This window comes from Triticum urartu, chromosome 6A (genome assembly GCF_056163025.1).
Source record: "Triticum urartu cultivar PI428250 chromosome 6A, HENAU_Tu73, whole genome shotgun sequence".
NCBI classification, from domain to species: Eukaryota; Viridiplantae; Streptophyta; class Magnoliopsida; order Poales; family Poaceae; genus Triticum; species Triticum urartu.
Genome location: NC_141878.1, coordinates 20851894 through 20863835, shown reverse-complemented (window position 1 = coordinate 20863835; position 11942 = coordinate 20851894). Strand labels below are relative to the sequence as shown.

At 45.2% G+C, this 11942-nt stretch overlaps 1 protein-coding gene across 4 annotated transcripts; it reads right to left on the bottom strand.

Annotated features, from left to right (window-relative positions):
• Window positions 1-361: 361 nt before the first annotated feature.
• On the bottom strand, window positions 362-8319 carry LOC125516367 (uncharacterized). Of its 4 annotated transcripts, none has more exons than XM_048681837.2 (6): window positions 7448-8319; window positions 7160-7276; window positions 6505-6591; window positions 6280-6359; window positions 5502-5656; window positions 362-1742 (listed from the first exon to the last, which is right to left on the bottom strand). In XM_048681837.2, exons 1-5 carry the CDS (start codon window positions 7538-7540, stop codon window positions 5515-5517), a joined length of 519 nt encoding a protein of 172 aa, XP_048537794.1. In that variant the 5' UTR covers window positions 7541-8319; the 3' UTR covers window positions 362-1742; window positions 5502-5514. The 4 variants fall into 4 exon arrangements, 2 of the variants coding, with proteins under 2 accessions (XP_048537794.1, XP_048537796.1); XM_048681839.2 differs by having other exon boundaries at window positions 7160-7183; XR_007287346.2 differs by lacking the exons at window positions 362-1742; window positions 6280-6359 and having other exon boundaries at window positions 5523-5656; window positions 7160-7183; window positions 7448-7527; window positions 7690-8316.
• Between the last annotated feature and the right edge of the window lie 3623 nt (window positions 8320-11942).

The window sequence follows — 11942 nt, the reverse complement described above, 5'->3', positions numbered from 1 at the left end:
ATTTGTAAGAGATAATTATTGTATATATGTAGCCGGTAGTGTCGGATAGATATACGAGAACTTGTTGTTCGACCAATATCTCGGAGAAGGAGAGGTGGTCGATATCACTTCTCTCTGTATGCATATATGTTCATGACGATCTTCTATTTCCTTCGTTTGCTTAGTAGCTAGCTAGCGTGTCTAGTCCTCTCTATACGTATGTATAGTACGTAGCGTCGACGAAGCACGGACATAAGAGAGGACACTTCTCTCTATTAATTATAGCTAGCTAACACAATATATGAAACACCTAAATTAATCCCCCAAAACCCCCAACCCCCCCCTTTCAAAAAAAACAAAAACCCCAGCCACAGAAATGCTGACGCGTGGATGCCTATTGGTCCCGGTTGGTGCCACCAAACGGGACCAAAGGGTCTCCTGCCTGGGCTCCACACACAGGCCACGTGAAGGCCCATCAGCCCCGGTTCTGGATTGAACCGGGACTAAAGGGACAGGGCATTAGTACCGACCCTTTAGTCCCGGTTCAGGAACCGGGACAAAAGGCCCTTACGAACCGGGACAACAGGCCCTTTTTCTACCAGTGAATGACCATGAATGAGTACAACGAGAGAAAATAGACAGTAACCAAAAAAGAGAAAACTAATCTTCTCTCGACGATATAAATAATAGACTATATAATGAATCTAAACAAGTACTTAACACAACTGATTAAACTGAAATACAATAAGTGAAATGATAAATAAAGATGACTTGAAATCTGAGAAAATTGAAAAGAGACTGACCAAGAAACTAAGTGAAAATGATGAAACTGAAAACTGACAAAATGAATACTAAATAAAACTGAAAAATGAACACTAAATAAAACTGACAAAACTGAAAAGAGACTGACTAAGAAACCAAGTGAAAATGATGAAACTGAAGAAAAAAAGACAAAATGACTTGAAATCTGAGAAACAAATGATGAAAAAGAGAACACTGAACAAGTCTAGAAAAACCAAACTGAACTTTAAACAGTGAATAAATGAAGACTTTGGATGACTAAACGAAGACCACTGAATTTAACTGAAGAAATCTGAATTAGTAAAACTAACAAGTGATGAAGAATAAACAATGAGTTATAACTGAAGAAATAAATCTCAGAGATTATACAAATAAAACCTAAACAACATCAAACTGAAAAATGATCTAATATAATAATGATGAATAAAAGATACTGGAAAAATGATCTAATAAAAGATAGACTGAAAAATATAATGACGAATCATATTAAACATTGTAAAACAGTGACTGATGACTAAGGAACTGAATTAATGCTCAGAAAATGATCTACTAAAACAAAAGAGACCGAATCTAAACAAAAAATAAATACTGAATTGAATCTAAACATTTCATTTGAATGCTGAGGTACTGAAGTATTGCTGAGATGACTAAACATTTCAACTAAAAATCAATCATAACTAAAGAACTGAAAAAATCAATCATACCTTCCGCCCGGCCGGCGGCGCCAACTGCTACCTCCCCCATCCCCGTCCCCGCCCCCGCCGACGGGTGGTTACTGATGGTGATCCTGGCGGGGGAGCTCTGTTGACCTCCTCTGCAAACCACACCTTCTCTCCTAGCAGGCGGGTCGAGGAGCAAAGCGGATGTGGCAACCCGGAAACCCGAATGAAAAGAAAGCCCAACAAAAAAAAGGCCCCTCGAGCCACTGAGATTCGTGCGCATCGGACGGCCACAAAATCGACCTGAAGCGAAATTGAAAACAGACATTTGAAATTTAGTAAAAGTATGGACCATGTAGATCGAAACACACATCTCCATATTCTTTCCCCAAAAGGACACACATCTCCATATGCATTTGGAAAACCGGTGTTTTTCCAAATGGTCCAAATTTTTACTTCTCTTTATCAAAAGTTTATTGACACATTCAAACAAATCTAATCTTGAAAAAGTAATTGTTATTTTCGCATCTTTTTTAAGTTTACATCTTGCGGTTTACTTCACGCTATATATGAAGCTTATACTGCTTGATAAGTGTGGTGTATTGATTAACGAAATCATTTGACCACTAAATAGTTTTTCTAACATATTTGTACCATCCCCATACTTCAACGTACAAGAGGTTCGGTTTCTACCGTTCGGTTATTTCACAAATTCGGTTAGCAAAACCAAAAACCGAAAATGATAGCCCAAAATAACTAACTGAAAATTCAGTTAACCAAATATTCGGTTCGGTTTCTTGGTTTACACCAAATAAACTTGCTTCAAGCATTTGTGCCAGCGGCACACTCTTATAGCCAAGAAAATTTGCCTCGTGTCTTCGTCCAGGCGAGGTGGGACTAAAGGAATAAGGTGTCTCTGGTTGTCTATTCACATGCGGGCTAGCATGCATGCACATGGTCCGCCCATGGTCAAAGAAAGTTTGCATATTTTTAACAACGTCCAAGGTTTGCTAGTGGGCACGCACATGGGCTAGTGGCTGGCTGGCTTGGTCCAGTAGCAACGTCGAGGCCTTGCCCTATAAAAAAAAGCAACATCGAGGCGAGAAGCACAGCGCCGTCTGCTCCACGCCTGCCTTGCGTTTGCGTTCTGACTCTCTGTGTCTCACTAGTGTTCGGTTTTGTTTCGGCTACCCGCATTAGAAACCGAACCAACCGAACTTAGTTCGGTTAGTACAAGCAGAAACCGAAATTTCATGTATTATTGACAAAAACCGAGATTTTGGTTTTTTTGTTTCGGCTTCGGTCCGGTTTGGTTTTACGTGGACATACTGAACGAAGCAATGGGAAAACATAGAGATCAGAATAGCAGTCCATGTAGCAGACAAAGTCAAAATAGCAACAATTTCGATCGCTTCTAGGACTATTAGCAGTGGGCCATGCACTTGCAGGTCCCGTTGCCATTAAAATGGAATCAGGTTACTGTTGGAAATATGCCCTAGAGGCAATAATAAATTGGTTATTATTATATTTCCTTATTCATGATAATCGTTTATTATCCATGCTAGAATTGTATTGATAAGAAACTCAGATACATGTGTGGATACATAGACAACACCATGTCCCTAGTAAGCCTCTAGTTGACTAGCTCGTTGATCAATAGATGGTTACGGTTTTCTGACCATGGACATTGGATGTCGTTGATAACGGGATCACATCATTAGAAGAATGATGTGATGGTCAAGACCCAATCCTAAGCCTAGCACAAAAATCGTGTAGTTCATATGCTAAAGCTTTTCTAATGTCAAGTATCATTTCCTTAGACCATGAGATTGTGCAACTCCCGGATACCGTAGGAGTGCTTTGGATGTGCCAAACGTCACAATGTAACTGAGTGGCTATAAAGGTACACTACAGGTATCTCCGAAAGTATCTGTTGGGTTGGCATGAATCGAGACTAGGATTTGTCACTCCGTGTAACGGAGAGGTATCTCTGGGCCCACTCAGTAAGACATCATCATAATGTGCACAATGTGATCAAGGAGTTGATCACAGGATGATGTGTTACGGAACGAGTAAAGAGACTTGCCGGTAACGAGATTGAACAAGGTATTAGGATACCGACGATCGAATCTCGGGCAAGTATCATACCGCTAGACAAAGGGAATTGTATACGGGATTGATTAAATCTTTGACATCATGGTTCATCCGATGAGATCATCGTGGAACATGTGGGAGCCAACATGGGTATCCAGATCCCGCTGTTGGTTATTGGCCGAAGAGTTGTCTCGGTCATGTCTGCATGGTTCCCGAACCCGTAGGGTCTACACACTTAAGGTTTGATGACGCTAGGGTTATAGGGAATAGATATGCGTGGTTACCAAATGTTGTTCGGAGTCCCGGATGAGATCCCAGACATCACGAGGAGTTCCGAAATAGTACGGAGGTAAAGATTTATATATGGGAAGTCCTGTTTTGGTCACCGGAAAGATTTCGGGTGCTATCGGTAACGTACCGGGACCACCGGGAGGGTCCCGGGGGTTCACCAGGTGGGGCTACCTGCCCCAGAGGGCTGCGTGGGCCAAGTGTGAGAGGGGACCTGCCCCAGGTGGACTGGTGCGCCCCCCCACCAGGGCCCAAGGCGAAGAGAGAAGGGAAAAGGGGGAAACCCTAGGCTCAGATGGGCCTAAGGCCCACCTAGTGGTGCGCCCCCCTCTCTCCCCCCTTGGGGGGCCCCCCTAGATGGGATCTCGGGCTGGCCGCCACCCCTAGAGGTGGGGGCGCAGCCCCTCCCCTCCCCTATATATAGTGGGGGTCTTGGGCTGCCATACACACGAGAACATCTCTTTCTTGGCGCAGCCCTACCCCTCTTCCTCCTCGTCTCTTGCGGTGCTTGGCGAAGCCCTGCTGGAGTACCACGCTCCTCCACCACCACCACGTCGTCGTGCTGCTGCTGGATGGAGTCTTCCCCAACCTCTCCTTCTCCCCTTGCTGGATCAAGGCGTAGGAGACATCACCGGGCTGTACGTGTGTTGAACACGGAGGTGCCGTTCGTTCGGCATTAGGATCATCGGTGATTTGGATCACGACGAGTACGACTCCATCAACCCCGTTCACTTGAACGCTTCCGCTTAGCGATCTACAAGGGTATGTAGATGCACTCTCCTTCCCCTCGTTGCTAGATTACTCCATAGATTGATCTTGGTGATGCGTAGAAAATTGTGAATTTCTGCTACGTTCCCCAACAGTTACCCCCATGGTAGCACATTTAAAAGGTGCTGAAATCTAAACAGAAACCTTAACATATCTTAACTGAATCAAAATGACTATCCTATACATGTAAATGCACATAGAATAGCCAGGAAAACAGATCAAGTTACTCAATGGCCGCACGCACACGCATCAAAAGGTGCGGAAACCTAAACAGAAACATAAACATATATTAACCGAATTGATCAAACCTAGCTATCCGATCCAGGCCAACCAATGGCATCACATATATATCGACCGAAATGCATTGGGCCATTGTAAAGCAAACACAAAAAATTCACACAGGCCAGAATGAGCTAATAAGAAATCTGAATGGAGGATCAATACACAAGTTTATGATTATGGATAGGTTCGCGTTGTTTAGAGATGCGGGTTGCAGGCTATATCCATGCCAAGGCAGTACCTTGTATGTATAGGACTGAAGGATAATATTTTTAAGAATCTGAATCTAACTTCCATTTAACAGAAATTATAGCATCTATACTGTGTAGAGGGTTCAGATATATATTTGTTCACCAAGCTTCTTTATTATGTCCATCTCTTTTTTTAGTTGCAATATAACACAAGGAGGCATTGTTAGTCCAAAACCAGACAGTACGCGAATTTGGGCGCATTAATTTCACAAGCCAGGGAAATAATGTACTTCCCAAGACATACCATAGCTTATTCCTCTAATTTCTTTCTCAGACATGCACACATCAAATTAGAGGAATTTTAGGGAAATAAATGAAAGCTTGATGCGAGACAGGAATGGGCAAGCATATGGGAAACGAGCACTTGCAAGCATATTCTTACTTTATGAGCACCGCTAACAAGCCCTGGAGGCTCGGGGTGACATGAGGCGCCGCATCTGGTCGATCACAATGACCATCTGAATGTCGAACACCATGTCAGCTTCCTCTGCTCTAACCCCGTGGTCTGGCAGCATCGGATGCCACCAAAGCTGATCCCTGCATACCAGGACACCAAAATTATAATATGAGAAGATAGCATAGGAAGAGCAAAAAAAATTGTTTAGTCATCCCACAAAGCTACTAAATTCCTTGGCTCAGTTAAGGTGCTTTTCAACACCATCATGGAACCGGGAGTAAACTGCGCACATCTCAGCAGCTGCCACACACTGGTGCCAGACACGCGACAACAGCGGCGAGGAGGCCGGCGGCATACTCGGACGTTCAAAGTTGTTCAAAGCTCCTCAGGTTGTCTATCTATCTCAAATTCCTCTCTCTTTTACCAAAAGTTAGACACGGTCGAAAACTCAAAAAAACAAAATTCTTCTGGTTGTGTATCTCTCAGATTCCTCTCTATTTTCTTTAAAATTAGATGCGGTGGAGACGGAAAAGAAATTAACTTTGTGCACTATTTATACACACTGGGAGGAGAAAATATATGGAAGAAGTAAAACCAATTAGAGTAGTATCTAGGTTTATAAATATACAAAATTGTCGAGCATGAATTTCCCTTTTACACTTCGTCTAGCAGATTAAGTATATAACAAATCAAACAGTAAATATGTGAGCTCAATGTCGCTTGTTGGCAAGTAAACAGAAGGCAACCAAAACTGAAGATATACATGTTCTGGACAGGACAGTGGTTGCTTCTGTTTGTTGCTGGCCCTCTTCTGTCCAAGGCTACCAATCGTATGGTCAGCAACTAAAACAACCATGAATTAAGAAATTAATTAACTGTAATTAACAAAAATAGACTATCATATGAATCCAAAATGGCAATGAACACGAACCCTAACGGTGCATCACCAGAAAATAATGTTCGGAAGGATGGACGTTTCGGGAGTTACCGGTCCTGGCGCCTTAGGAGGAGGCTGCCTTCCGGAGTCCGTCCTCTTGGTGATGAAGCTGACGCCGATGAAGCTGAGAATGAAATTCTGTCCAACATAGTACAACCTCCTTTAATATTTTTATAGGATTCGATATAGAAGAGGAATTTGGACAAATTATATGTGTATAAGCATCTACAGAAACATATCTACAACTTTCATGTTGAAAGTTTATTTTAATTCAACCTCTAACAGGCCCTAAACTGGCAAATGAAAAAACTGCGCTCAGGATAATAACTTCCTGGACAGCACATTAAATTGATGGCTGCTCTGAAACTGGCTGGCCAAAAAGCACAAACAAATACTCTTTGGAAAGCTTGAGACCTACACTACAACTTATATTTGGAGGCTTGAAATTATGGACTGATCAGCCCAGAATTGGCCCAAACATCACTATCCAAAAACACCAATTCCTCTAACTGAACCAAACTATTCCTCTAATTATGTACAGCAGGGGCAGCAGTGCTAAATGCTTTCTTCTCTACAGATTCTTATAGCAACAAAAGCATTTGTGCATAGAAATAAGTGCCTTTCATTGAGCTTTTCAATTCAGCACACATGAGCAATTAACTTCCAAAATCCTAGAATAATAGAGGCATAGGTAAGAAACACCAACCTGCAATAGATGTTGCATAGAGAACTTTTCAGTTCGCACACATGAGTATTTAACTTGCAAAATCCTAGAATAATACATGTATAGGTAGCTGCAGTGAGAAGGAGAGGAAGCACCAACCTGCAATGAAGTTGGATAGAGAAAATAAACTCTCAGCAGGAGCATATCCACAAGCCAATGGGGATAACTAAAAGTAGCAATGTGTGAAACATAACAGAGAAAGTCCAATCACTAAGTTTCATAAGAACACCGACGACAAAGGAATATTGTGAGAGATTGATCTTGGCTTACCTTCTGCCAAGGACGACGTCGACGGCACCGTCGACGACCGCTTCGCCAGCAGTGCACCAGCACCGCGCCTGCTTCAGCAGCTGCTCCTCTCATCCCCGGCGGCGCCACAAAGAGAAAAAATGAAAAGGAGAAATCAGGAGAAGAAGCAGAGCAACGAAGAGGAGAAGAGGCAGCAATGGTGAAATAATGAAACGGGAGATGTGGAGATGCAGCCCGCACAGGAGCATGGTGGCTAGTTTTACCTCATACTCTTATCCCTTGGTCAGGCAGCGCTCGATCCAGAAGCACGGCACGCAGCGGCAACGGAGTTCTTCACCAATCCTCGCCCAGGCCGACGCCGGTGGAGTCCCTCTCCAATTCGAAGCCACGCCTCCCTCTCTCTCCTGCAGATCGAATCCAGCACCGCCGACGTCGCCGGCCAGCTCATGGAGTCCAGCCACCGCCGCCCCAGATGTTGGTTGCTGCTCCCCTCCTTTCCCCTCCTCCTCTGCCGTCGCCCCAGATGCCGAGTCCCGATCGAGGCCGCACTCCTCGGCTCGAGGTCCTCAAGCTGAGGCCGGATCGAGGCCATGCTCGTCGAGGCCGGCCAGGCGGGGAAGCCCGTCCCGCGAAGCGCTTGGCCACGGCAGCCTGCGCCCGAGCGATGGGAAGGCCAGGAGGAGGAAGAGGCGAGGCGGTGGAGGAGTAGCAGTCGGTGGCGGGGCTCCTAGGGCGCAGAAGGAGGAGGTGGGAGGGAGTGGCGGCGGACGAAGGAGGGAGGAGCGAGGGGCGCGGGTTCGATGCCGTTTTCTACCTCGCGCGGAGCGGTGTTCTTTTCCTTCGTGTGGTGTGCTGCATCCCCACGCGCGGCGCGGTGCGATGGTCTTTTTTCCCTCGCGTTGTACCGTGCGCTCGAGGTCTTCGTTGTGACTACACTCTAGAAGGCTTTATATGTTAGATAGGGCGGCTACAACAGCATGAGGCAGAAGAATATGCAGGTGGCAGGAGTCCACGATTGTGCATATCAATTATTCGGAAAAAAAAATGCCCATTGCATTGAAAAACAGAACGAAGATGAGGACATGGGAGAAAGAAAGAAATGATGAGGTGGCAGTCAACTCGGAATATCAGGGTCAAAACCATGCCACGTCTTCAATGAAACCATCCGAAGTGGTATGAGGGACTAAAGTTATCCGGTTTGAGAAGTTAATGGACCAAAGTTTGCTGGTTTTGAAGTTGAGGAATCATTTCTATACTTTTGAGAGAGTTAAGGGACAAAAAATATACTTATCCTTAATTAATAATATGGCTGCATGCATCGTCAAGATGCAGAAGCCGGGGGTACATCCTCTTTTTTTTAAAAGAAAAATCCATTAATCTTGATGGTGGTTGCAGCATCTCAATCTCGAAATATCCTGCCATTGTGATCCCAGCCAGCCTAGCGTTTCGCTTCGGATCGGCCAAGCACTCCCTAGCGTCGCGGTCAACAACATGCCCTGCCGACACAGTACTGAACTTTTAGCCAAGACGGAATGTATCAATCACTTTTGTAGTTTTGTTTAAAGGGCCAGATTACGCAGGCAGGGGTTTAATTTGTTGCCATACTACCACACCAAGAACAATCGCGCTTCATATGGCTGCATCTCTTCCTTTTATTTTATGTGCTTGATATATATGGACGGAGTCCTTCCCAAGTAGTCAAATCGTGGGCGCATGATAATCCGGCATTATTAGGCTAGTGGTAGCAGCAGCTAATAACCTATCTTCATGGCTATATTATGTACGTGCTCGAGGGCGTGCATGCGTGGTTGATGAGCGCAAGCAAACCAACCGATGGCTAGTCCATTATAGCAGTCAGACAAGGAGCACTAGCAACAGCTCGATATGACCACGCATCAAAGGCAGAGGACACGAAAGAGCCACAGCTCGATGACCGATCTCAAGAGCTGCCCAACACAACAGAGTGGCTCACGGTCACGGGTTAGACAAAGAACGAGCGTGCATTTTATTTGAAACCACTGTCACTGTCGTCGGTAGCTAGTCTAGGCTCTACGCGACTGAGTACTTGCCACCTAAATCTTGGACTACATTCGCTGGCTGTCATCTCACTTAATTCGAGCTCTGCGACTTTGCGCCCACTATTACATTTTCAGATCACGCTTAAAGGGACGCCGTCGGTAAACCGTGGTGCGCAATTTTTTGCTTCGAATCAGGTATAAACCGCGGTGGCGAGTTCACAACTGGATTTGGCAAATCTGACTCCTCAAACACCGTGTTTGTGGACACTGACCAGTCAAATCTTAAATCTTCCTTCTCACAACCGGACACCTCAGAGCATCTCCAGCCGCGCCCCCAACAAGGCCTCCCAGGTGATTTTTCGGCCGCCGGCGCCGAAAAATCGGCCCAGTCGCGTCCCCAAAGGCCCTTTTTCGCCGGCTCGGGTCGAAATTGGCGCCGTCGGACCCAGGCCGAACCCGGCGCGCTGGGGGCCCTTGGGGGCGCCGGCCGAATCATTTTTGGCGCGAAAATCGGCGGGCCCTCCTTGGCAGCGACTCGGCTCTTCTCGTCGCTTCGTCGTCCTCATCGCCTCGATTCCTACGGCAGAATCAATGCCAAAGCTGCCGCGCCGGTCAGCCTCCTCCATTGATGCCTTACGGGCGGCGCAGTGAAGACGGGACGACGCGCGTCTCTCACCCGCCACGCGTACACACGACGGCCACGCAAGCGCCGCCTATATAGGCCGACCCCTCCCGCACGGGTGACGCACAGACTCCCCACCGCCGATGCCCCCCACTGGTAGAAAAAGGGCCTATAGTCCCGGTTCGTAAGGGCCTTTAGAACCGGGACTAAAGTGTCGGTACTAATACCTCCCCCCTTTAGTCCCGGTTCAATCCAGAACCGGGACTAAAGGCTCTCCACGTGGGCATTGCGCAGAGCCCAGTCAGGAGACCCTTTGGTCCCGGTTGGTGGCACCAACCGGGACCAATAGGCATCCACGCGTCAGCACTTCTGTGGCTGGGGTTTTTGTTTTTTTTAAAGGGGGGGGGGTTGGGGGTTTTGCGGGGTTAATTTAGGTGTTTCATATATTGTGTTAGCTAGTTATAATTAATAGAGAGAAGTGTCCTCTCTTATGTCCGTGCTTGGTCGACGCTACGTACTATACATACGTATATAGAGAGGACTAGACACGCTAGCTAGCTAGTAAGCAAACGAAGGAAACAGAAGATCGTCATGAACATATATGCATATATACAGAGAGAAGTGATATCGACCACCTCTCCTTCTCCGAGAGATTGGTCGAACAACAAGTTCTCGTATATCTATCTGACACTACCGGCTACATATATACAATAATTATCTCTTACAAATGTAATCATACGGACTCAGGGTCCACATAGAATTCTCCGTCTTCAGGGATCACGTGGTCAAGAAAGAATGCCGCCAATTCCTCTTGAATTGCTCGCATGCGAGCTGGTGCAAGGAGTTCATCCCGCTTCCGAAACATCTAATTTGAAGAAGGGGGTCAATACATACATATATATATATATATATGAATGAATGAAACTCAACACAAATGATGGTAATAAAATAAAATTGTGAATGTTGTTTATTACGCACTTCATATTGTTCGTCAGAGTAGCCCCGCTCACAGGTCGTGTGGCGGATGGACTCGCAAATGTAGTATCCACAGAAATCATTCCCTTGTTCTTGCCACAACCACTTTACAAGAAATAGAGGTCAATCAAACTGATAAGCAAGAATGCCAAATGGTATTGATGAAACTAGCGCTTGAATCAATAGGAGATGCGCGGAACATGCTACTATAGTACTTACTTTCGGGTGTCTAAATTGCAGCTCCTTCGGCAGTCCCGGAGCTTTTTTGGTGAATTTTTTCCAAACCCTGCCAGACAAAGAAAACAATTACTTGATATATCAGGAAATGAACAAAGTTGTTGATATGTTGGATAATGATCGATTTAACTTACTTCTCGAGCATTTGAGTCATGTCCGCATAGTCCTGGGGATCTTTTCGTCTTGAGTCTAAGACAGTTACTAGTCCCTGCTCAAGCTTAATCTCTGGGAGAATATAGTGGAAACTGCACACGCATGCATAACTCATCAATTACATTACTATAACCTTGACTAATACATAAGGGAAACCGAATATGCACAAGACAGTAACACTCACTTGAAGTTGTAAGGAAAGAGTATTATATCTTTGTTTTCATTTATTACCAACGATCGTAGCAAGTTGGCCTCGGTATCTGCGACATGAAATTTAACCTGAGTTACATCTATGATATTTGTGTTAATGAACCCAATATTACCGATTTGTCTTTTCTTCGATTCGACGATCTTCAATCTGCATAATATAGTGAGGATAATTATAAATACATGCAATGAAAGAGCTGAGCTATATAGAGAGACTTAATGACAGAAATAGTACTACTTACAGACAGTAGCAGGTGACCGTTGCTTTATCGAGGGCCAATTGATTGAAAAACTGATAGAACTC

Bases quoted from the DNA above. Each gene is read 5' to 3' on its own strand.
- LOC125516367 (XM_048681837.2), bottom strand. From the start codon at position 7,540: ATGAGAGGAGCAGCTGCTGAAGCAGGCGCGGTGCTGGTGCACTGCTGG. The intron at 6,592-7,159 runs GTTGGTGTTTCT...TATGTTGGACAG, and splicing joins CTATGCAACATCTATTGCAG to AATTTCATTCTCAGCTTCAT. The intron at 5,657-6,279 runs GTATATCTTCAG...CCTGGTATGCAG, and splicing joins CACTGTCCTGTCCAGAACAT to GGATCAGCTTTGGTGGCATC.